A 27,721-nucleotide genomic window follows, 5' to 3' on the forward strand; every position below is an offset into this window, starting at 1 on the left:
CTTTCTAATAGTGCACTTCAAAAATAATGTACTGTATCTTTTAGAATACATCTTAATAAAATGTGTTTCTTGTATTGTAAACAGCCAAAAATCTTACTTCCCCAAGTAATTACTAACAAAACTTCCACTTGTTCATAGAAAAGTTTGCAGATAAGAAGATACAGTCTGGCTTGTTTCACCGGTTAAGGCCATGTTACTTTATGCAACTTTTAATGTGATTTTCAGAGTCTGAGGGTAGTTGGTGGCACACTCCTGTGAAGCTATTCACATAATATGACATGCCCAGCAACTTACTCCAACTAGTCCACTACTCATTCGCAACAAAATCAAACAAGTTTGAATTTTTTTTTCCTTCCTCCAGACATAGATGTGGGCTCTGTGCATGTGAGAGCTGACGACCAATGAACGCTCATCCGGAAGTACACTGCATATATAATGCAGTGATGAGCAACAAGGAATGCGTGTGTTTTAGACCTCATAAACAGAAGAGAAGCTTGTCTGTCTCATGTTTTACATACCACAGCAGAATCAAAAAAAGTGCAGACTGTGGCTGAATTTGCTGTACCTATTAACTCTTCATACAACACCAGCTGTGTAGCAAGACCTTCTGCCTGAACTTTATATAAATAATAAAAAAAAATATTTGATGACTTCACAAGAGTAGCAGTTAATATTTATTCAATTTAAGATTATATACATTAATTTCTGATGGGTTAACAGTAGTAATATGTTCCTGCTGAAAGAAATAAAAGATTATTGGATTTTGTCCATGGATCCTCTTGCTACAAATAAATTGTACAGGAAACACTGTTGTTAGGAAACTGCTTTTACCATTTGTATATAAAGTTGTGATGCATTTCACAGTAAGCACTGTCTCTTCTTGAATAACTGTTTGTGATAACCAGAGTTAAGGACAATACACAAAATATGACCTCACTAGTTGCACATTAGAGATTTCACCTAAAACCACAATATTTACATTTTGCAGTTTTTACCTTGTAGCATAATATTTTGTTAACTTTATTAATCATTTTTAAGCTTTGCATATTTTGAATAAAAAGTCTAAGGTAGTATAAACTCCTAAACGTTTAATTTTAAAACCCACATATTTAAAATTTATGTACTTCTTACCTGTTACCCAGTTTTGTTGCATTCTATTTGTACTAGGGGGCTTCGCTCACCAACCCCCCAGCCTGCGCTACATGACAGCCACTTCGCATCTCTACTGCTCGTGTATGTGTATTTCACTTTCACCAAACAACAAATCTTTTAATTCTTGAGGATAGGCCTCTTCATTGGGGAATAAACACTACTTTTCCCTGATGGCAACACAAATTAGACGATCTACAAGTCTCCTACTTAAAGTTTAAAGCCAATATATAGATACTTCTGTCATATCACCTATGTCCATATATTCAATCTCTTTTCGCTGTTCCGTTATTTCACCGAGTAATAATTTCCGTTTGTTAGCGTTAATACGATCTTTACTATCAGTTTTTTGAGACTTTCAAATTTTAGTACTTTCATAATCTCTAACCTTGCTCTGCATGTGTATCGCGCCAACTTATTTGAACCTCTTTAAGACGTTCTACTTTGTCTTCTACTCTTTGTTTTTTATTTCCGACCCCACTTGGAGCTCAGAGTGCAGGAACTGTGTCTGACATTAGCATTCACACGAATGAGAAGTGAGTAGACTGTGGGTGCGCCAGCAACATCTTGTCTCTGCCGCTCGCGTATGTGGATTTCACTTTCACCAAACAACAAATATTTTAATTCTCGCAGATACACCTCTTCATTGGGAAGAAACACTACTTTTCTCTGATGGCAACACGAATTAGATGATCCACAAGTCTCCGACTTAAAGTTTAAAGCCAAACAATATCTACATACTTCTATCATATCACCTATGTCCATATATTTGATCTCTTTTCACAGTTCCGTTATTTCACCGAGTAATGACGTTCTACTTTGTCTTTTACTCTTTTGTCTTTTATTTCTGACCCCGCTTGAAAGCACAGGAACTGTGTCTGACAATAGCATTCACATGAATGAGAAGTGATTGGACCGTGGACATGGTTGTAGATGTTTGAGAGGAGGGCGGAATTTGTCAAAATCTCTTGGCAAAAAGTCTCGTCTCACGGGACGTGAAATTATCTCTTGTGGGAGTTGAAATTATCTCTGAGAAAGTCTCGTCCCAGGATTTCCTTTTATTATAGAGAGATGTGATTTAAATTACATTTACCAGTTTGATAATGGTAAAGACAATTCCCTGTTATGTGAAACTTTTTTGGACATTTTGGCTTTTTGTAAATTTTAACATGTTATTACAAATGTACTGTTTGCATTTTACAGGATCCTCAACTTTTCAGTACTTCTTAAATGTAAAATTTTCTTTTTAGAAATTATAAATGTAACCAAATGGTTGATCCATGGTGGTTAGCCCTGCTGTGTCATTGCTCCAGAGTTCTAGGATCAGATCCTGGCCTTTTACACTGTATGGGAAGTTTGTGTGTTCTCCCTATGTACGGATTTGTTTTCTTCCAGTACTCAGATTTCCTCTGAAGTTTCATGTAGGTATAAGTTTGATTTCTTAATTGTCCCAGTTTGAGTGGAGAAGGGTATTTGTGCGAGTAAATCTTATGATGTGCTGCCCAGGTCTGGTTTATGTTTTACCCCTATCCGTAATCTAGTAAGACACTGGAATAACCAGATGTAGAAAATGAGTGGACAGTTGATATCAAAGACTTAGCTGTATAGGTTTCTGACCATAATGAAACTTTTATATTGTTTTGGAATAAGACTCTCTTAAATGTATTCTTTATTTTAAACATAGGCTCTACAGAAACTTGCAAGTCAATACCTAAAGAGAGAATGGCTGAAAACAGAAGACAGACCAGACTATAGGTAAGATATTTAACATTCTAAGAGAAGTGTAACTCTTCACTTTGCCATCCTTATTCTTTTTAAACTGTCTATTCAGTGCTCTCTACCACCACCCCCTCTGTAACTTTAGGTTCTCCACTACTTTGGACCAAAAATCATTTACTGTCCGTCCACCAAATTATTATATAGACCATGAGTTGAGATGTTATTTTGGAAATGTGGTACATTGTGTAATGTGTGTAATATGTGTAAATGTTTGTACCATAGTTCTGTATATGTAAATTACATTGAAATATAGTGACACTACAGAAAAAGAAACATTAAATTAGTTTGACCTGCAGAATTCCAGCATTATAAAAAGTAGACTTTAAACTTCCATCCATCCATCCCGCTATATCCTAACTACAGGGTCACGGGGGTCTGCTGGAGCCAATCCCAGCCAACACAGGGCGCAAGGCAGAAAACAAACCCCGGGCAGGGGGCCAGCCCACCGCAGGGCACGTGCACACACACACACACACACACCAAGCACAATTTAGAATCGCCAATGTACCTAACCTGCATGTCTTTGGACTATGGGAGGCAACCGGAGTACCCGGAGGAAACCCACGCAGACACGGGGAGAACATGCAAGCTTCACACAGGGAGGACCTGATAAGTGAACCCGGGTCACCTAACTGTGAGGCAGCAGCGCTACCGTCTGCACCACTGGGCCCCCCGACTTTAAACTTTCCATTACATATTTAAACCTGTTCTGAAACATTCAGTTTCATTCAGTTATTATTTTACATAGGATCTGGTTTCTTTCCCAAAGGTGAATCATCTTATCTATAGTTTTGAACCAGATAATTTGATTTCCTTATGATCTGTTCATTACCTTTAACCTATGCCCTAAGAGGTTTTTGGCATGATTGCAACTAAATTACATACTCAGGATTCTGCGATTATTATTCTGCTTATCTAGTGAAGGAGCTGCAAGAGTAGTTATAGTTAGTACAACACTCCAGATTATTAAAGAAAAGTATTTCACACCAATATCAACTGAATAAAACACAAGTAATTGCCCCTTTAGAGATTTCTGTCTGAAATCTGGATTTTACAATATATAAGAAAAACATTGTATGATGCATAACCCTGAAATTAATTTTCTGTGGTACCCTAATCTGTCAGCTACCATTGTACTACAATAAATTTAGATATCCTAAACCATAGCATTGCAAAGTTATGGTGCTTGGCACAAGGAGTCTTCTTTTTTGGAAACATTGTGTTCCTTTTTGGAAACATTTTTATTTTTTTTAGGAAAAAATACATACAATAACCAAAGAATTAGTAACTATATACGTATAATTATGTACTCATCCAAACCTTTGCTTTCAACTTTATTTTTCCTGCCAGTCCTTGAAACAATTTCTGTTTACCACTTGACACAGAGAAACCTTACATTTTGTACACTAGATTAGTGTTTTTGTGCTTCAATTCATCCATCTTCTCCTGTTGTCTATTGCACCTGACCCACAGAAGTTTAGTGTGTTTTTATCTATTTATTGATTTTTTTGCTTTTTTCTTGAATTTTACTTAGGAATAAAACCAAGTACATATATTTTCATACCAACTTGTTCCAGTGCTGGGTTATGAGGGTGGGGATAATAGAGTGCCAGAGCTAGTTACACACACACACGCACCACACATACATATAAGCCAGTGTTCTTCTGCCACTTTTGGGATGTAGGTGACCATCACTGGGTAGCAAGAGTATGAGACTTGTTCACAATATAATCTGTCTCCCCTCCCCCAACCACTGAAGGGATAGACAAAGCTGTACAAGAGCTTAGACCATTTCTGATAATGCTCATTTTAACCTCCATGGCCACTTTTCAATGTTGTTGTCACGCTCGTTTCTGTGGGAGCAAGTGTAATTGTAAATTACATAAAAATATGGCACATTGTCGATCCATTTAGTGATTATAACCTAAACTAGTCACAAGCTGAAACAGCTTTTTTTCCCTTGTGTGCATGTGACCCAGCAATGCGAGCAATGTCATACAATGACATTAGATTGACGTGGGGTATGGGGACTCACTTAAAACCTCAAGCGGTGCAGGTACAGTGTAAAGGTACTTGGTATGCTGAAAAAAACATTGTCAGTACATTGAAAGTGATAAACCACTGCTCAGATAACTAACCTAGGGAGAATGTGCTTCAGAAAGTATCCAAGTAAGATAAATGGGCATGTGACGCTTGAGCTGTAAAATTACATATTGTGACATTTCAGAGTTATACTATAAGCAGTACTTACAAATCAAGCGTAGCATCAAGTCCTTCAGCCAATGCATCATTCTCAATAGAATCAAAACTGTGGTCAGAATATGATTCAAGCTTTGTACGTAATGACCTGTAAAGATGAGCTGTTACACATGCTATACATTTTCTGCCTTATGTACACAGCTGTGACATGTAATATGAATGTCTAATCATAGACAACTATACATCATTGGAGCCCCGAACCTCAGCTATTCAATAGTATTGAGCCTTTACTCTAAGTGGCTCAATGTAGATGTGATCTTTGATAAAAGGAGATTCACTCATTGACTCGCCTTGACATATATGCATGCAAATTGGATGTTTTATTAATGAAAGAGAGCAAAGAATATCGAAACTTATAATTTATTTGAAAGAAGACACCCGTGGGTACATAAGTGGCTGTAGCATAACACTCTGCTTGTCATTACAGTTCTGCACCATTTTCAATTTAAGCAGCAAGTGCTTAAATCTTCTTCTTCTTCTTTCGGCTGCTCCCATTAGGGGTTACCACAGCAGATCATCTTCTTCCATATAGCAAGTGCTTAAATAAATGTATCAATTAAAAAATGCAAATATATTTTCAAAAAGCCTGCTTTGCTATTATTTATGTGGATAGGGTGATGAATACAACTTTCACAAGATGAAGAAAAATACCCTGCAAGTCACTTTGCCCTCTGCCTTTTATATAGAATATTTTTTACTGGTGATCAGGACAATTATACATTTTTAAGAGAAGAAGGCGCTTTTGTGTTGCATTTAGATGTTGGACAAATAGAGGAATACCAGCTATAATGGGGCCTAAGACAGACTGAGTCCAGTGTCCCTGCTAGGGATATCTTTTGATTTTATCATTCTTTTGTGTTTTACATTTTCCCTTTTTTGGCCCCTCCTCTGTGCCTTTTAATATTAATGAAATGCTTTATTATTATATATTTCAGACTTTTTTTTAACATGTATTGTTTACAAACATGCAAGTGCTCTAGTGTTGATGTCTGTAATGTATGTTTATGTGTATATATGTATATTGCATATCAATATTTGTGTGTACATTTGCATATTTGTATATATACTGTACAGTAAGCCTGCTGTTAGAGGTGTAGAGATTGTAATATTTAGAAATACCTATGTATAATCTTTATAAATTCTTACTTGCATGTGCTTATCAACATGAAACATGTCGCCACTCTCCAGCGCTATGATTAGTGATCATAACTTTAATAACATCACTGGTGTCCTGCGGAAATAAAAAAAAAAAAAAAAAAACCTGACTAATTTGGACTTCTAAATATTTATAAGGGTTACCATGTGGATATTGGGTTAACAACAGAAAACCTAGACTTCAGCAGATATCAGAAGCAAATACCACACCTCCTTCCCTCTCAACTTTTAAATACCTGCAGCTGTGTTCTTTTTCTAGTGTTACAGTATGTGTTACTATGCAGAAAGTAATATACTGTATATAACTTTTGTTGCCTTCATCTGTGTTTTTTTTATTTAGGAATGTGTACACAGTGTGGAAGTCATTTTTAGATGGTACTGTCCAAGTGACTCAGTCTCGCATTAATATTTGTGAAAACTACAAAAACCAGATCTCTGAACCAGCCAAGACTGTGAAACTTTTAAAGGAACAGCACCTAAAAAAGGTACAGTACACATTTTCTCTTTCTCAGAATTAGGTTAGAGAATTCTTAGGCTGACCTTAGTCTACTTTCATCTCTTACATATTATTAGGAAAATTTAAAAATATTCCTGCTTTCTTGATTTATTCTAATGTTTTACTACATAAGAATAGTATTATTTTAGGATATTGTATTTTTACTTGACATGAAATTAGATTTAGCATGCCAGATCTTCAACACTGAGTTTTTCTGTCACACAACCTAGCAACCAGACATCAGTCTTAAATCACAGACTTCATAGATTTTCAGTTTAATCAACAGAAACCTGATTCAGACTCTTTCACTTTGAATTTCAACATATTATGTAAAGTCAGGAAAAGTTTTTTTTTGCCTTTCTACTTTGTAATACATATTATGAATAAACATAACACTAAATCACAACATTAAAAATGTATAAAGCTGTGTCTTTTTGTGTCCATTTGTGAAGTAATCACTCAGGTATGCAGTTACTTGTTAGTAGTTTTTCAAAGTAGATTGTTAGGCTTATAATAATTATACTGGCAAAAGCAGTTTTCAAATATACTTTCCATCTACTAAAGCAGATTATCCTGGAGAATTGTGGAGGGCAGACACTGATAAAAAAGTGATGCATAACAGGAGCTATTCTTCCATACTTTCTTTGAACATGCATTATCCAATTTTTTGGTTTTAGATTTGATTATTTACTTTTTCAATTATATGTTAATTTAATTATAAATTTGATATTTAATGTTTCTAGTAGCATAAACGTTAGCTGTGAGCAGTAAAAACAAAAAACCTAATAGTTATTTCAAAATGAAAATGTGTGTTTGAGAAAGAAGAGCCTTTAAAATTTTGGAAATGTGCATGCTTATCTCTGAATACGGGGAAGAATTAAAAGAGAATACAAGACACCATTTGAACTTTCAGCAATTAGCTCAATTTGCTTTGTTGTTTTTTGCTATCCAGTTTTAAAATAAATTACCATTTGATTTTCCCTATTCAAGAATGATAAAGTTCACCTTGCCTTAAAGTTTAATATATAACAAGCCGTAGTTACCTAAGATACCTTAGAAATATACCTTGCTATGCTTTCAGTACTGTATTTACATCGGGTATATGAGAAGTATTGTTTTTCAAGTAGTAGTAGTAGTAGTGGTAATAATAATAATACATTTTATTTATAAAGCACGTTTCCCATGCTCAAGGTGCTTCACAGAGTCTCAGAAAGAACAGCAGGGTTTATGTAACATTGGATAGAAATATTTTCTGCATAGAACACTAAACAGATAAATACTAGATATGCAAAGCATTAAACAGAACAAAGGAAAATATAAATGAGTAAAATACTAAATTTGATACTAAAAGAAATGCCTGAACAAATAATATTTGTGATATAACACACAAATTATCTTGAACATCTCGACAGAGAAGTAAACTGAAAGGAGCGACAGGATGCTATGTTACTGAACAGATCAGTTTTAAGTTGTTTTTTTTTTTTTTTTTAAAGAATGAATTGAGTCCGCTAATCAAATTAATTTTGGGAGGTCATTCCAAAGTTTGGGCACTATACAGCTGAAGACCCTGTCACCCAAGAGTGCAGGTTAGTGTGGGGCACAACAAGATTACCAGAGTCAGAGGACCTTACTGGGCGAACAGTGTGTGCCTGCTATCCTCCAACATTATGCCTTAATAAACTGCTTCTAATTAAATATACCTTATTTACACATTCAGAATGGTGGATATGAAAAAAAAATTGTGATCTCTGGTGAATTGTTTTGAATACCTTTACAGTTTTTTCAAAGTGTTTTGAAACATGTACTGTAACATTATTACCATGACTTCAACATCACTAAGGGAGGCAGTATTTTTGGCTACAGTGTTGTCATATATTTTCACAGATGCACTGGGAATGTGTAAATTTCTTTAGCACTTTCAGTATGCAAGTATAGATGAAGTAAATATAGAAAATGGAAGAAATCGTGTTGCTCATTGCTGCTGTTAATGTAGGGTGATAAGTTCTTTTCCTCCTCTCTTAACTTAATTGGTTATTATAGATCACAAGTTGATATCTAGCACCATCCCTGTTGCAATTAAGACATATACAAGAATTATATAGATTCTACAGTGAAAAATGAGGGCAAATGCTACTGATTATTTGACTAAATTATGTTGCAGTAGCTATAAATCAAAGTGGGATCTAAAACCTGCAAGACAGTGTTCCCTCTATGCCACTATTGAATGTTAGTGCAAATTAAAAATTACTTTATCAAGAATCTATTAGTATTTATTAATATTTAGGTCTTAGTGTTTCTTGTGTGCATAAATTTAATTAAAAAATCAGAACTTCTGGGTGTGCTTATGAGATCTTAGAATGCATGGGAGGAGAAGGGAAGGTAAGCCAGCTGGCCTAGCTAGGCAAACTGTGACTTTGTGACCTTCAGAGGCTTATTTTCCCCAGGAATGGCTTTAGTTTGAATTTAGTCGTCTTTTCCTATGTTGCCAATTGTCTATTTCAGTTGTTATATGAACATGTTTATAATAGTCTACAATTTACCATTAAGGCTTATTTCTGTTTTGTGGTTTCTTTACTTTGATATGTCTGTTTATGTTTGTAAATGTTTTAAGGATTTGTACTTTGTTGCTACCATATTACAGCTGTATTTATGTATCTGTGCTATGAGCTTGTACTTCATGCATAGTGCTATACCAGAATGAATGGAGTTAAATTAGTAAAAAGGAATTCCCAGCAAATCAGTGTTAAATAGTGCTTGATTATTTTTAGCAATTTGAATGCATGGTCAAGTATTTAATACTTTTGTTAGACATAAAGATTAGTATGCAGTGGGTTATTATACATCTTTTTGCCTATTTTCACTAACAAGCTGCAGTATGCTTTAAATCTCGTGTTTTTCAGACTAAGCAGCAGACACTTGTCTTTATAATCTGCAGGTCACAGGTAGGAGGGGGATGCATTCTAAATCTTTCTTAGTGAATGGGTTACTTTAATAATTTTAAAGTGACAGCAAAATCTAAAATTTCTTTGATAAAAGATTTTTACATTTCCGTTTTATTCAAGACTAGGGGGCTTCCCCTGTACTCGATTTGTTTGCCAACTTCCCTGCCTGCACTACGCGCCAGCAACTTCACGTCTCTGCCACTGGCAGAGTACTTTCATAATCTCTAACCTTGCTCTGCATGTGTATTGCACCAATGTATTTGAACCTCTTTAAGACATTCTACTTTGTCTTCTACTCTTTGTCTTTTATTTCCGACCCTGCTTGGAGCTGAGAGAGCAGGAACTGTGTCTGACAATAGCATTCACACGAATGAGAAGTGAGTAGATCATGGGCGCGCCAGCCACATCGCGTCTCTGCCGCTCGCGTGTGTGGATTTCACTTTCACCAAACAACAAATCTTTTAATTCTTGCTGATGCGCCTCTTCGTTGGGAAGAAACACTACTTTTCCCTGATGGAAACACGAATTAGACGATCTATAAGTCTCCTACTTAAAGTTTGAAGCCAAACAATATCTGCATACTTCTCTCATATCACCTACGTCCATATATTCAATCTCTTTTCACTTTTATCTTTTCGTCAATATCGCATTGAATTTTGATTCCGTGTTTGGAATTACATTGTGACAACACAACGTATAACTGCCCGTGAGTGAATAGTTTCTTTCTCTCTACACAAACTGTTTCTGACAATAGCATTCACACAAATGAGAAATGATTGAATTCTGTGCGTGGTTGTAAATGTTTTAGATGTGGGCAGGACTTTTCCAAATCTCTTTGCATAAATTTTCTCTCGCGGGATTTCACTTTCACCAAACAATAAATCTTTTAATTGTCACAGATACACCTCTTCATTGGGAAGAAACACTACTTTTCCCTGATGGCAACATGAATTAGACGATCTACAAGTTTCCAGCTTAAAGTTTAAATCCGAACAATATATTCAATCTCTTTTCACTGTTCTGTTATTTCAGAGTAATAATTTCCATTTTTGTTTGCGCTAATGCGATCTTTACTATCATTTTTTTGAGACTTTCAAATTTTCGTAATTCCATTATCTGTCACCTGCTTTGCATGTGTATCGCGGCAACGTTTTTGAATTCTTTACAACGTTCTACTTTGTCATCTACTCTGTCTTTTATTTCCGGCCCCGGCTGTGGTTAAATCTCTTGGCACAAAGTCTCGTCTTGCGTGACGTGAAAGTGTCTCTCTGAGAAAGTCAAGTCTTGTCTTTCATCCCAAGATTTTTTTTATTATAATAGAGAGATGATTTTACATATACTTTCTTATTCTGTGACTGCTGCACACCAGCTCCCCAAACCCAACACAGACAGACACCTAACACAAGTTCACCAACAGACATGGACTTTATTCAGTGGGAAACACTTCCCAAATCATTTTCCACCAATGCACAGTACAGTAAAGCACAATATTTACAGTTCACAGCACTTCCTCTCTCGGTCTCCTTCAGCCTCCACTCCTCCTCCAGCAAGCCTTGTCTTCTCCCTACCAACTCTAGATCCCTGAATGAAGTGAGGTGGTCCCTTTTATGCTGCACCTGGGAGTACATCAGGTAGCCCATCAGCATGATCTGGAAGTACTCCCGGGTATGGTGGAAGCCCAACGCATTAGGCCTCTGCCATTCCTGCAGCAGTCACTGGTGGCGTCCAACTCGCATAAAATCCTGTGGAAATCTGGGACACCACTGCAACCTCGGTTGGTGGGGGTGCCATCTAATGCTTCGGGGGAGGTAGTGTCCTGTGTATGTTCGCTGCACCAGTCCTTAAATTATGGAGGCATCCTGGCCGGGAAATGGCCCTAGCCTTCTGTCACACAACCCATATACATATATATGCCAAATTTGGATAAAAACAACATATATTTAAGTAAAATACAAAAACAGGCTGTAGATACCTAGAGGAGAGTATAGTGGTGGGAAGCTTAAACAGTCATGGAATATTTGGATCAAAATACGCTGTCCAAAGTCAGTCTTTTCAGATCTTTGGTAACTAAACACTATCAGAGATTCAACTAATATAAACTACTTAATCCTTCAAAAATAGTAATAGAAAGAACCTGAACATTCAAAAGAACAAAAAACACATGGAATTTTGAGAGTCAAAGCAAAAGCTGAAGCAGACACTATGAAAACGTACACAAGCCTAAGGAAACCCTGGGACAGAAAGAGCCCCTCCCGCACTCAATACAGTCAGCCATAGCTAGTGACCGATTTTATTTCATCTTTATCACTGTTGCCAGCTCTCAAATATGTACTTTTTGTGTCACTTGACTGTAATACAAAACACAAAGAATGGCTTAAGGGAGAACAGTTCAAATAGCACGGCAAAGATCAGGTATGAAAGTGCAGTTTGAGAATTAGGCAAATGAGGACAGAATCAAATTTAACTCCTGTTTCAAAAGTATGCACAGAACAGAAATAAAGCAAGTGATTTTAGCAGTCTATGCTAATGCAACTAACATTGTTTTTTTTTTTTCTTATATGCATACATTTTAATACAACTTAAAACCTAGGCCATTTCTTGTTATGTACTGGTTAAAATACAGAGTTTAATTATAGTAAATACTCTGGGGAGCATGTGAAGTTTGTTTCACCACCCCTTTTCAGCTCTACAGACTTGGGTAAATTAGAGAAGACTGGAAAATAAGATAAAACTATTGATTGGGTCACTTTGTTAAAAATTTGTTTTTATAAATCTTTTCATTTATTATAAAGATCTGTATCAGGAATGTTTTAAAAATAGTGATATCACAGCAATGTGATAAAACATTCACAGTAATAAAGAGGATTACATATCCATAAAAAAGGTAGATGCCAGATTAAAAGAAAATGCTGCAAAAGAACATTTTCTGTACATGTCTAATTGACATTTTAAACCACTGTATATATTTCTGTCAGAGTGCTTAGCAGCATAAAATAGGTTTCAGCTACTTTATTTTATTTTATTTTTTTATTTATTTATTTATTTTTTTTAATACAGACACTTGGCTGTTACTAGAAATAGAAATATTTCAGCCAGCAGAGGAAATAGTCATGATCTAAAATATGCAAAAAATTCAAGTGAATGGTGCATTGAAGTTTAGGCAAAGGTTATTTCATTAAATGCTTTAGTTGCTTTAGTTTAAAAAAGGGTACTAGTGTAAGTGAATCTGTGAATCTTTTTAGAAGATTACCTCTTTTGCACTTATATATTTGTGCTGGACAAACCAGCTGTTGTAGCCAAGTTGAAGTAGAAGCAAATGTTTAACTTTTCCTTGGAGAAACAATTGACATTTCTTTGGCTGACGAAATGTAAAACTTAAATATGAGTTGCTACAGTATTGCTAGCCTCGGTACTATAAAGTTTTCTGAAACTAAAATTAAGTCATTCATTCGAAACAAGAAAATATTTTCTAAAAATACATCAGATTTGTGTTCAGTATTGTCTGTCACTATTTTCTTTGCCCAGTCCAAATCCAATACTTTTAGTCGATGAGTTTGCTGAAGTATCATATCATATTGGGAGTTTTTGTTTTTCATGAGATTTCATGAGGTAAATTTTATCTACTTCAGTGCTGGTACTGTCAAGTTATCCTAAGAGAAATGGCATGACTTGTTTATAACAGGATCATTAGAAACTTGAACTTCTCCACTAAGGCCAGTTGTCTCCCAAGGGGGCCCCATGTTTAAATGGTGCATACGCATAGAAGTGTTGTGCACACCTGTTTCCATGCTCACTAAAAACTAAACTTGGTGTAAAGCCACACACATTTTCACTGCAGCCTCACACCATGCGTACACACGTTTCTGCTCAGTTTTGCAAATGGGCGGCACCCAGAGTCAAAGCAGTGCTATTGTTTCTGTGTTGTTTCCCTTTCTTTTTTTAGATTCACATCGATGACATGGGCTGTATCAAATACACCAAAATTAATTGCATATTGTTTACAAATTTTAGGCAGATTTCTTTGTACTATACATTGACAATAAAGTAAGTCAGTTCAATAGAAGAGAGCGCATATTTACAGATGATGATCCCTGATTTCGAAGGTGATTTAGAATTCCAAGAGGTATCCTCTTGGAGCTGTGTGCTGTTAGAATACTAGGATGTATATTTAATGTCATTTTTATGATGAAATGCATTAAAGTATGTATATTACATTTTACAGATAAATTAATTTCATTTAAATAATGTATACCGTTACTAACTAAGCATGTGTGTACATGGTGTCGTAGCAGTAGCAATGAACGGGCGCCATGTCCAGGGATTGTTCCTTCTTCATGCTGTTTTCTTTCTGGGACAGGCACGACCCTGGGTGGATAAATGAATGGAATAATTAAGCATATATAATGAAGATTTTTCAGTGTTCCTTAAGCATTTTGTAGAATTGGCATTCTAAGCTTACAGCTGATTTTACATTTATTACAGACGCTTATTATGTGGTGATGGCTTACGTGGAGAAAGAAAAAGGTAGGACAGGATTTAGTGGTTGGTATGCTTGACAGACAGTACTGCTGCAATAAATTATTCCATCCAGAGTTGTGCACGTCACAGCAGGCATCTTGCTGGAGGCAGAAACAATCCTTGGGTGTGGTGCCTGCTTATCGCTACCACTGCATCACCATGCCCCCACATGTTAAATACATGCTTTAATGCATTTCTTCATGAAAATTATATCAAGTATACATTTTAGTATTCTAAAATGTTCAGAGAACTGTAAGATCATGAATGTAATGTATTCTGTGTGGCAATCACTGCCTGCATGCTCCTGTCGGCTTAAGAGAAAGCCTATTTAAGAAGCATGTAGCAATCAACAACCAAGTCAGGGAAACTCATAGAATACAAAGCATTTAACGTGCTGCTTTAGTTATGTTGGGTTGAGAAACTTCAGTAAATTACACATCGATTTTAAGATAAAGTTTATGATGTTCTACTTTAATGACAGATAAAGTATGAGATTAAAGTCAACATTTTGATTTTAATCTAGACCAAGGGTGTCGAACTCCAGGCCTGGAGGGTCGCAGTGGCTGCAGGTTTTCATTCTAGCCATCTTCTTAACTAGTGACCCGTTTTTGCTGCTAATTAACTTCTTTAGCATTCATTTTAATTAACTTGACTCAGACCCCTTAGTATTTTCTTTTTCCTTAATTAGCAGCCAAATAATAGTGAGACACAAAACAAGCTGCCACATGACCAGCTCAACTGTGCCCATCACACAATATTAGAAAATGAACGGTGAAGGTCTCAGTAAGGCTGATCTCTCAGGTCACCAAAACATTTTGACAGTGTTCTTAGAAAAAAACAGAAAATCAACAGTTTTGGAAATGTCTGCTGTGGCAGAATGAGAGCAGCAACAGGCCATGAAATTAAATAAGGAGTTTAATTAACAGCAAGAATCAGATTCTCATTAAGAAACTGGTTGGAGTTTGAAGCCCCAGTTTAACTGGTCATCTGTTGGCTTGTTTTATATCTCAATTCTGTTTGGCTGTCATTTAATGAAGAAAGGAATAAATTCAGAGGGCCGAATCCTTAAAAACAGGGCTATTAAAATGAAGGGAAAACTAATTTAATTAGCAGTGGAAACTGGTCACTGATTAGGAAAAGGGTCAGATAGATAGATAGATAGATAGATAGATAGATAGATAGATAGATAGATAGATAGATAGATAGATAGATACTTTATTAATCCCAAGGGGAAATTCACATACTCCAGCAGCAGCATACTGATAAAAAAACATTATTAAATTAAAGAGTGATAAAAATGCAGGTAAAACAGACAATAACTTAGTATAATTAACATTATAGATAGATAGATAAAGTATCTATCTATCTATCTATCTATAATGTTAACGTTTACATCCCCCCCCCCCCCTCCCCCCCCCAGGGTGGAATTGAAGAGTCGCATAGTGTGGGGGAGGAATGATCTGAATGAAAACCTCCAGCCACTGCGGCCATCCAGGCCCGGAGTTTGACACCCCTGATCTAGACATAGACTTTTTTTTCTTCTTCACTGTGTCCCTATTTTTTTTTTTCTTCTCTGTTGACCAAATACACTTCCATATGGCACTCAGACACTTGCCTTTTCACATTGAATTTGATATCTGAGCACTTCTTTTTTGAAATTGTTCTTTTTCATACATGCTTTTATCATTGTCTTTAAAACAAAACACTGAATGGAAGGGACTATTTATATTTGTTTGGGATTTATAATATATATACTGTATGCACAGTTTTATGCATCTGAATTTTTTGTGCGTATGCAAATTTCTGTCTTTGTCCGTATGCCATGTTTTAATGTGAAATCTATGCACAGCATTATATATGAGGCCCCTGGAGAGAGCAATCCACTCTTTTCCTAGAAGGAACCATGACCAAATCCTCATTACTGCCACATCACACTCAACAGTAAATCACTTGAGTGTTTGCCGAAGATGACAGTCAGATGAGTCAAAGAGGATAATATCATCTACATAAATAAACAATGCTACTTGTAGCTCCCCACACCTGGAAACACTCACATCTTTGACTTGGCTTGTCTGTGAAGGCTGATGGGTGTGATCTCTCTTTAGATGGAACAGACCCAGTCGTCACTTTTCTTAAATATGTGGACCACCATACCAGTCTGCTAGTCCAAGGGTACTTTACCTACCTTCCATATAATTCTGAATCGGTGCATTAGCCACAGTATAATAACAATGTGTGCTTTCAAAATGTCCAGTCAAATCTCATTTACCCCAGCAGTCGTACCACCATGGAGACCTCAGACCATCATAGTGACTTCGGCAACAATGATGGGATTCCAACCAACCAAATAACGTACCCCCCAGGATGTGTCCAATGATGCCTCCTGATAGGAAGGCATGTTCACCAGTTTGAGAAGTTCCTCAAAGAGTACCTTCCATCACTTGACAATTTCCCCAGAAAAGGTCAGCATCTCACCGTCCCTGCTTAACACAGTCAGGGCAAGGTCACACCTTCCCCTTCTAAGGCATTGAACAGTGTGCTAGAACAGCTTTAAGGATATACAATAGTCTTCCCCCCTAGCCTCTCCAAATTCATCCAAATGCTTGAGCTTTTGCTTTCATAACCACTTTTGTAGAAATCCTCCCAGCCTATCAGTACCTCTAAACCAAGTCAAAGAGTTAGACTCCACAGAGAGCATTTCCCTGAAGACCACTTTCTTCAGTTTGACAGCTTCCCTCACTTCTGGTATTCATTTTTGGTTCATAAGGTTTCCATCATTACAAGCCCCAACGGCTTTAAGACCACAGCTTTTAGTAGATGCTTTCACAAATGGTTCTTGACCAGTGTCCATTTGGAGTTAATGTCCCCGACCCCATTCTGCACATGGGTGAAATTATCATGGAGATAGGAGTTCAAATCATCAGGAACATAAACTTCAACCAGACTTTTCGAGGACACTCTACCTGCTTATCTAGGCTTCACCATTCTATTCTGCCTATGCCCCTCGCTTCAAACCAAACTCACTATCAGCTGATAGCTCTGGCCCTCTCTTCACCAGAGTGCCCAAAACATTTGGAATCTGGTCAAACAACACAATTACAAAGCTGGTAATAGACCTTCAGCCCGCACTGCTCTGGTAACATGTACATTTATAAGCTTCCTTGTGTTCAAACATTGTTTGTTATGGGTAATCCATGACTAGCACAGAAACTCACTGTTCTGGTTCAGATACAGCAGGCTGTTCCTCCCAGATCTAATGCCACTCCAAATACCTCATTCATTCCAACATTAGCATTGAAGTCAACCAGAAGAGTACTGTGTCAGTGAGCAGCACTCTTTCAAGTATCTCTCCCACCTTCTTTTAAGAAGATGGAATATTCCAGACAGCTTTTTGGTGCATATCCACAAACAACAATCCAGTTGTCCTCTCTTAGCCACAATCCTCTCATCGAACAGAGAAAACTTCAATTGCACAGCCCTCAGCCAGGGGTTTGTGAGAGTCCCCACATCCACTAGAAGCCTTTCATGCAACAGAGCTCCAAAATAGAAGAGACACCACCCTTAATCAAGAAGTTTGGTTCCTGAAATTATGCTGTGTGTGGAGATAATACTAACTATATCTATCTGGTACCATCCCCTGCACTAGCTCATGCTCCTTTTCCATCAGAGTGGTAATGTTCCAAGTCCCCATTGTCAGGGTCTAGTCTGTCTAGGTGTTTCCTGCCTGTGCCTGCCTCTAAACTGGTATTGCAACCGACCTTCACCCTTAACAATTTTCCTCAAATCCTGCTTTGAAAAGTGCTGGTTTATAAAACAAGTACAAGAATTATCTTTGTGAGATAATATGGCTTCACTGAAAATTTGTCAGTAGTGCATGTTGTAAATAATAAAAGGACAAAATAATGTATTGTACTTTGACTGTTTTGACTGCTAAAACTGAAAATGTGTGCTCAGTTAAAAATCAAATTATACATAAACAGTAAACCCTGTGTTATATTTGAGCATTAAAAAATTTAAGTTTAAATTTCAGTAAGGTTATTTGAGTTTATCTGTATTGAGGTATATCCTTATATACAGTAGGTGGAATCCAATTACAACGAAACTCATGGGACAATAAAAATACTTTGTTTTAACAGAAATGTCATTATAACGAATCTGGTGAAAATAAATATTCTTTTTTAACCGGGGTCCCCGGTGATTCACAATCTCTAGCGGCAACAGCATGAGGACAGCTCTGTAGCTGCTATGCTGCATCTGGTAAACAGTAAACCAAGGGCAAAGTAATTGGTTGTCCTCTGCAGGATCAAGCTTACCACGTAACGTGTGTGTTGTACAATATTTATAACATTTAACACCGGGCTTTGACATACTGTTCCTCACACTCTCCTGATCTCTCATCTCCAGACCACATCTGCCACTGTGGTGATTCTAAGCTGCTGGTGTTCTAATCTGAAGAAGAGAGCTAAAGCAGGATGCATGGCCACGTTGCAGCTCATCTTTTGTGCTTAAGTGTTCCTATTTTGAATGAAGTCTTGACACTGTACCTGCCTTCTCTATACAGTAATAAAGTACCTGTGTTTTCCTTGAAAAGCTGGACACACCTTCCTGTCTGTTGTGCAGCTTAGTGACTCAAGCTTGACAATAGCTGTGTAAAAAAAAAAAAAAAAACAGCATTTCTTAAACTGCAAAAAAATATTTTATTTGAAAATGAGATGTTAAATGAAACCTTTTTTTTTTATATAGAAATACAGGTATGAAAATGCAGAATGAAAACATGTAACTTGTTTTTTCATAGTGAACTGACGCTGTTTCTCACTTTTTTTGTTCATCGCAAAGAAAATTTTGATAAGCGCTATGAAACTCTAACAGTACATTATTCACACATTACACAACTACCCATGTGGGAGCTCGGTAGAGCTCTGACTCATAATTCGGTTATGTATATGATGTCGCACCTACACTCTCGCCAAAACTGCCCAAGGCCAGAAATTTCGCAACAAACTGTTACAGAATGAAAATGAGACGTTAGATGTAACTTTTTTTTTTTTAAATAGAAATAGCAGTATAAAAATACAAAATGGAAATGAATGTGCGATTCTGAATGCTTTCGCCACGTTTTTCTTCATTCCAGATTTAGCTTTTTCCAGGATTATTAATTTTTCTTTCAGCGTAAACTGATGCTATTTCTCTCTTATTTTGTTCATTTGAAAGAAAACTTTGAGAACCACAAGTTGTTAGTGTTTAAGTGAATCAGCATCACAAATAATAACTATACCTCTAGGAAATCTAGATTGATATGCTAGGGTGGCAGAATCACTTTATCCCTGCTTTAAGAACTTCAAAAAAATTTTAAACTACAAATATAGTTGTTATTGCATTATAATGCTTATAATACAGACACAGTATGCAACTTCAAGCAGCTACTTAATACAGTGGAACCTCGGTTCACAACCATAATTCGTTCCAAAATTCTGGTTGTAACCCGATTTGGTCGTGAACTGAAGTAATTTCCCCCATAGGATTGTATGTAAATACAATTAATCCATTCCAGACTGTACGAACTGTATGTAAATATATTTTTTTTAAAAGATTTTTAAGCACAAATATGGTTAATTATACCACAGGATGTACAACGTAATAGTAAACTAAATGTAAAAACATTGAATAACACTGAGAAAGCCTTGAACAACAGAGAAAACTAACACTGCAAGAGTTCGCGCTATAGCGCTATGAACCGCTCGCTAAAAACACTTTTTTTCAATGAGTTTTAAGCACAGGGAAAAAAATGAACATTTGAAAAATCTGTAATTTAATAAACCACCAAGAAAAGTAACATTGCAACAATGCACGCTACGAACCGAAAGAACAGAAGTGAAGTGGAGATTAAAATCCAATAGAAAAAAGTCTTCATTAAATACAAGGTTAAAACAATGCTGGAATCTGTCTCTTTAAAAACAAGCCCCTATGCGGCCAGCCCCCCACTCTCTCTCTCTCTCTCTCTCTCTCTCTCTCGCGTGTGTGTGTCTCTCTTGCGCGTAGTCGCGCACACGTGTGTGTGTCTCTCTCTCTCGCATGTGTGTGTCGCTCTCTCTCTCTCTCGTGTGTGTGTGTCTCTCTCGCTCGCTGCACAGGGAGAGACTGAACACATGCGGAAATCATCGGCGCACACAAACCGAAAGGGAAACTGGCTTGTTCGTATACCGAGTGTGTGGTCGTGAATAGATGCAAAAGTTTGGCGAACTTTTTGGTCGTAAACCGATTTGTACGTGTTCCGAGACGTTCGTGAACCGAGGTTCCACTGTACTTTGTTTTTAATATAGTTTCAAAAACTATAACAATACAATAGCATTCTACTAACCAAACAAATAATAACATCCATCCATCCATCCATTATCCAACCCGCTATATCCTAACTACAGGGTCACAGGGGTCTGCTGGAGCCAATCCCAGCCAACGCAGGGCGCAAGGCAGGAAACAAACCCTGGGCAGGGCACGCACGCACACACACACACACACACATCAGACACACACTAGGGACAAGTTAGAATCGCCAATGCACCTAACCTGCATGTCTTTCGACTGTAGGAGGAAACCGGAGTACCTGGAGGAAACCCATGCAGACACAGGGAGAACATGCAAACTCCACGCAGGGAGGACCCGGGAAGCGAACCTGGGTCCCCTAACTGCAAGGCAGCAGCACTACCCACTGCGCCACCGTGCCGCCCAATAATAACATAGATACAACCATTTACTTCGAATTAAATACAGTGAAAGCTAATTGAAAAAGGAAAAACAAATCAACATGAGATTTACCCCCACCCAAAAATACCTTTTTATTTATAAGACCCCCCCAGTGCTGAGGTTATTCTTTTTAGTGATAGAAGTTGAATTTACACTGTAACAACAATTTAAGACCTGTACTACAAGGTGCAGTTAGCAGATCAGAAAAACCATCACAACTCTGTAAACTAAAATGAGACAAGGAGTGGATGACAGAGCAGAGTGTCACCTTCAGATGTTTAGAAAATGTTTATTTCTGTCATTTTGGTAATCATTCAGTTCCTATTAGCATTTAAATGCATGTCTTACTCTGTTTTAGAGTATGTTTTAGATAGCAAGCAACAAATTTAAATGCGCACATACATCTCAAAAATGATTTGAGAAAGTTTTGAGAATATTATAAAGGTTGTAGTAAGTGCTCTCGTGTTATTTTTTCGACTAATAAATAATTGTATGTTAAGACTTTATGCAGAGAATCTGTCAAAGAAAAATTAACTTTTTTATCCTTTTTTTGTATATACATTTTATCATTATGCTCTGGTTTAGCATTTAAGTATCAGTAAATTACACAGCACCCAGCACGCGCCATTAGCATAAACATTAGCCTTAAAGTTGAAAAACCTTTAATAAATGAGTCACCTAATATGGAAAGACAGTCAAAAATGAAACTGTAGCAGCTTCTAAGCACTAAATTTTGATTTTCTGTGACATGTAAAATAGTCATCAAGGAGAACTGTTAACCAAATAAAAATTATTGTAATTGGTTATAAATCTGAAATGTGCTTATTAGACACCTTTGTTTGAATGTACTTTGAAAATTCGCTTTCTAACTTGGCAGTTTTACAGATTGATTTATCAGTATCTTGTCTGAAAGTCATTTTTTTATTTTGAGTTTCATTGTTCCAACAACTTTTTGTCTCTTGCTAATTCTGTGACATGTAACACATACTGTAACTTTAGACCATAATCTGGCTTGCCTGTACATGCTTAATGAGATAGCTAGCCTAAAGTAGCTTGACCAGGATTTGTTTGCTAATATCTGATTTATTTTAGCTGCATGATGGATCAAATTAACTGAACAGGTGCAATGAAAGAAACTTCTCCCTCCATCTGCTCAACAAGATGTAATTTATGCTTAACTAAAGTCACCATTATTCATGGTTTTATTTATTGCTGCATTGTTTTGTGTTTTATACAGTGCATAGATAAGTTGACACGAATTCAAGCTGAGTTGCAGGACACAGTAAAGGACTTGGCAAAATCCAAAAAGAAATACTTTGAAATGGAACAGATGGCTCATGCAGTGAGAGAGAAAGCAGATATTGAGTCCAAGTAAGTATCATTGCTAGATTAAAAATATTGTGAAGGTCATTATTTACTGCCACCTACGTACTGTAACATCTGACTATTGGAAAGTTAATTTGATTCATTTGAGCCTGTGCATGTTTTATTAGTAAATGAAACAAGCACCATTTCTTTAAAATCCAGTTAAGATTCTTTAGTTCAAGTTTATCTGAAAATTCTATTTTCCTTAGGATTTGGCAGCTTAAAGTATCATTTATGAAATCTACTTAGTATTGTCTGCCAAAAATATTAATTTGTATTCTTTCTTTAATACAATTTATTATTCTGTTGAAGTTGTCTGTAGCATCATTACTATGTTATAATTTATTTTTTAGTAAATTAAACTCATTGTATAATATACAGTGGTTCAGCTGGACAACAAAACATTTTCTTCTGTTTAAGTGTCTGTTGATAGACATACTTTTAGCTGTGAATTTAGTAAAAAGGTGAACTACGTTTGTCTGTTTCTAAACATGTGTTTAAGTAATATGTATTATTTCAGATGGGCTTATAAGGCGATATGTAAGAGAGCATTTTATAACCAGAATACATTTTTTACAAATGTTACTGTACTCTGTTCACATGATAATACTACTTCTAGTTCCTTATAGAAGAATGTAATATGTGTTATATTGTATTTTCCCTATAGATCCAAGCTTAGCTTGTTTCAATCAAGAATAAGTTTACAGAAAGCCAGTGTAAAGGTAAGGATTGATATTACTTTCTCATTTGTATTTCCTGTTTTGGACATCATAATATCTAAGTCTAATGTTGTCTAATGTTTTGAATAAAACATTATTTAATAAAACTCTGCTTTAAGTTAATCTTAGCCAAATTATATTTAAAATCTTTTAAAGGTATTCATTTTTGGGGCATTTTAAAATGTATTTGAATTTTTCAGAGTGTATATATAGAGAACCCATTAATAAAGTTAAAACAGTGTCTTGTCCACATTCTGATATCAAAGAGAGTCAGTCACTCAGTAAATCCGTCATTATCCAACCCGCTATATCTTAACACAGGGTCACAGGAGGTCTGCTGGAGCCAATACCAGCCAACACAGGGCGCAAGGTAGGAACAAATCCTGGGCAGGGCGCCAGCCCACCGCAGGACACACACACCCAAACACCAGGGACAATTTAGAATCGCCAATACACCTAACCTCCATGTCTTTGGACTGTGGGAGGAAACCGGAGCACCCGGAGGAAACCCACACAGACACGGGGAGAACATACAAATCCTTAACACAAAACACACACAAAAAAAACAAAACAATACCTCAAACTAAACTGTTTAATCCACCAAGGCTGCCCACCTCCACTGCCTTAACATCAGGGCCTTACCTCCCTGGGGTTAAGTTTAGTGAAAGGGCGAGGGATAGCCCTCTAGATAGACAAAAACTCTAAACAATGCCTCTAACTAAACCATTTAATCCACCAAGGCTACCCATCTTAACATCAGGGCCAATGTAAAGGAGTTTATATTTTCTGATTCTTCAGAAAATTAGAGCACAGTAGATGCATATACTCACAATATAGTATTTTACTTACAAAAATAAATACTTGTAACAAGTATTGTTTAAAAAATGGTTAAAACACTGACCAAACTAGTGCCTGTGTGATCTTTCTTATTACATGTCTCCCACTTTTTTTTTTTCTTTCTTCATTCATACACTATTAAGCAGATATTTACCAATTTAAACAGGAAGGCTAATCTGCTTTGCTTCGGATTAAGATGGCTCAGGTTCCCAAGGAAAGAAAATGGAAAGTAGCGGCTCTAATGTGTTAGCTGACATTTTCTTTGAAATCCTTAAGACAAAGTATTTTAAATTAAAATTTAATTCCAGAATGGTAATATATTACAGCTGAGCAGAGTTTATGTTCTTCTAGTTGCTTTTCTTGAAATATGGTTACAATTTTGGCATGTGCTAGTACCGTAAATTGTTTTTTTTTTTTTTTTAGTTATGTCATAGGTAAACTTAAAGTATCTAGTAAGTCAGACATAATTAAATCCTGCCTTTCCTTTTTAGTTAAAAGCCAAAAGAAGTGATTGCAACTCAAAGGCTATACATGCAAGGAATGATTATCTTTTAACACTCGCAGCAGCAAATGCACATCAAGATCGTTATTACCAGACAGATTTGATGAGCATTATGAAGGTACTGCAAAGGCTTTTCTGTCCTAAGGAGAAATATTAGATATGCATTTTGCAATTAAGAATCCTACTTATCTCTCTTTATTAGATGTGATGTAATTAAGTGGTAATTGTGAATTTTAAATGTGGACTCCTTACTCTGACTGCTGTTTTTCAGGTACAGTATTTAAGCAAATTCTACAAAAAGATGTACAAAAGTTGTGCTTATTTTTTATATCAAAGAAAGAAAGAAAGGAGGAAAATTGAGCATACATTTAGTAATACTGTGAATTATCAGTGCCATTAATTGGTTTACATTTTTTCCACAAAGAGAGTTTTAAGAAACCAATTTGCTAAGATTCCTTTTGTTTGCTAGCACTGAGATATAGTTTACAATCTATGAAATGGTTTAATAATGCTTACCAAGTTCGCTACTTTACAAAAATCTTATCATATTGTTTATGCTTACAGAGAGAAATATATAATGAGAAAATAGATTTTATGTAATTGACTTGTGTTCCACCTCTTAAAACAACATTAAATGTCAGAAAATAATCTTATATACAGTACCATTCTTTAGAGCATTGGTTTCCAATCCCAGTCATGGGTGACTCTGTGGCTATAGGTTTTTTTCCAGCCGTTTTGACAATCACTGTCAAGTTTGCCTCTAATTAAACAAGAAGTTCAACTAGCTGATCTTTTTCCTTCTCTTATTTTCATTTTGAAAGGAGCAGTGATGTGAGATTTACATTCATAAGAAAATTTGTTTTTTTATTTTTGCCATAGATTTACATTCTTAACTTTTTCTTGCAATTTTCCTGTTACTTGACCTTTTCTGTAGAGTTTACACCCTTAATTGTATGTTAGTAATTAAAATTAATAAAAAGCACAATAGACACCTGGGTAGACTGTCCTGAGTGATGAAAGACTTGACAATAGGAATTTCAAAATTGGGTTTGTTAAATTTTGTTTGTGTTTATACGTAGAGATAACTTATTGTTTTTATTATCTTGCTTTTTAAAATTTTTATCATCGTCATTTTTATTTTGCTTTTCTATGTGTTCAGGGTTTAGCACTTAATATGAGTAGCTGCAGCCATTCATCATTTAGTGTTGTTTGTCCTAGTGTCTACTGCCTTGTCAATTATCATTATTAGGATGCAATTAAGCAAACAAAAAGCCACATTTATTAACGTTACTAACCCAAAAGAGGTTATTAAAAAAAATTTTTCACAGGTACTCTTGTGTTATCACAGAAAGGCCTCTTTGACCCTTTGTTAATGGAACCATACTAAGTACTATTCATTGTAAATAATACTGATACATTTTATGTATAATTCATTCAGCCCCTAAAAGATATAGAGCAGAATAAACTAAAATAAAATTTCTATTGTGCGACCCATTAGAAAACAAGTTATAAGTAACTTATTCACTGAACATAAAGTATTAATAAGTTAGTCTCCCTTTAAAAATACAGATATACTATAGGTGGAAGCACTGTCACTTATAGAATGCATTATAGCTTTAGAAATAATAAAAGAATCTACATTAGGACAGTTGATGGAACGAAGTGTAAAACTCAAGGAAGCCAGAAAGAGCCATGGTCATTTGATACAGGGAAGTATTTTTTTGTAATGAATGTATTGTTTTAGTAGCTAATCCAATGTTTTTTGTTTTTTTTAAAGATAGGTTTGTTGTGTTCCCATAAATAAGTGTAACTTCAAAGAATAGTGGCAACATTTTTGACCACAGGCGATAGTCCAAAGTAGATGATAGGAAAGCAAGGTTGTGTTTTTTGGCATTATTCACAAATACAAAAGGCAATATATCTTCAGAGGAAAAATGGTGTGCTCAACATTTTTTATCTCATTTTCTAATTTGCTTTTCCTAGTGAGGATCAAAGTGGCAGCAGGCCAATCAGGTCAGCCCAGACTTCCCTTGTTCCGAGCTACAGTTTCCAGTTCCTCTTGGGGAATTCCCAGGCATTCACCAGCCACCCGAGAAATATAATCCTTCCATTTTTCCTGGGTCTGCCACAGGGTCTACACCCAATGGGACTTGCCATGGGCAGCTCTAGATTGAGCTGCACAAAGTGCATTCTTATGACATACCCAAACCACCTCAACTGGCTCTTCTTGATCTGGAGGATCAGCAACTTTACTTTGATGCTCAACAGAATAGCTGAGCTTCTCATCCTATCACAGAGTGTCAGCCCAGCCACCCCGCAAATAACGTCTTTTCTGCTGCTTGTACTTGCATTTTCATTCTTTCAGCTCATGACCATAGTTAAGGACAGGGATGTAGATCAGCCAGTAAATTAAGGGGTTTATCTTTAGACTTGGCTCCCTCATCACCATCACAGATCAGTACAGCTCCAATCAACTTGTCAATTTCAAGTTCCTCTTCACTCACGAACAAGATCCTGAAATACTTGAATTCATTCACTAAGGGCATTTGATCCCCCTCACCTGGAGAGTGCAATCCACTCTTTTCCAACAGAACCATAAACTCAGACATGGAGATGCTGATCCTAAACCCAGCCACTTCACACTTGGCAACAAATTGCTTGGGTGCATGTTGAAGGTCAGATGAGGCAAAGAGGATAACAAAATCTGTTTAAAGCAATGATGTCACCCCCAGCCTCCCCATATCCTCAGCTGTGCCTTGATATCATTTCTATAACAACCACAAACAGGAGTGGTGACAAGACATGACCTTGTCCAACACCCACAATGAACAAATTAAACTTAATGCCAAATATTCAGATACAGCTCTCACTGCACTTATAATAGGGAACAAATAGCATGCAAGAGTGACCCTGTTTCCCCATATTCCTGCAGCACCACCCACAACACATGCTGAGGGACACAAGGCATTTTCAGCATTTTTTTTTACCTGAACCTCAAAGAATAAAAAAGGCCAAATTATTGGTAAAAGAGAGATGTGATTTGTGATTTTGTTTCTTGTGTGTTTGTTTGGGCTAAGTCCTTGTCTAACTAGCCTTACTACTTTCTCTTTTGTTATTGGGCATCACAAGTTTGACTTTAGGTCTATTGTCTCAGAAACATGTAGTTTACCAGCCTTGTATTAAAATACATGTAATCCAACATGATCTGCACCTTGACAGAGCATAAATAATGTAATAATTGTGTAGTCATGTTCTAGTA

General features: G+C 36.3%; 1 protein-coding gene across 2 annotated transcripts in view; it reads left to right on the top strand.

Moving 5' to 3' along the window:
- The window catches only part of LOC114650607 (F-BAR and double SH3 domains protein 2-like), a 280,162-nt gene that overhangs the window by 168,386 nt on the left and 84,055 nt on the right, over nt 1–27,721 (top strand). For both annotated transcript variants that reach the window (XM_028800358.2, XM_028800359.2), the window contains exons 4-8: nt 2,834–2,904; nt 6,683–6,827; nt 22,277–22,410; nt 23,072–23,126; nt 24,452–24,580. In XM_028800358.2, the coding sequence (XP_028656191.1) occupies nt 2,834–2,904; nt 6,683–6,827; nt 22,277–22,410; nt 23,072–23,126; nt 24,452–24,580 (534 nt within the window). The remainder of the gene's footprint in view (nt 1–2,833; nt 2,905–6,682; nt 6,828–22,276; nt 22,411–23,071; nt 23,127–24,451; nt 24,581–27,721) is intronic.

Source organism: Erpetoichthys calabaricus, chromosome 4 (genome assembly GCF_900747795.2).
Source record: "Erpetoichthys calabaricus chromosome 4, fErpCal1.3, whole genome shotgun sequence".
NCBI classification, from domain to species: domain Eukaryota; kingdom Metazoa; phylum Chordata; class Cladistia; order Polypteriformes; family Polypteridae; genus Erpetoichthys; species Erpetoichthys calabaricus.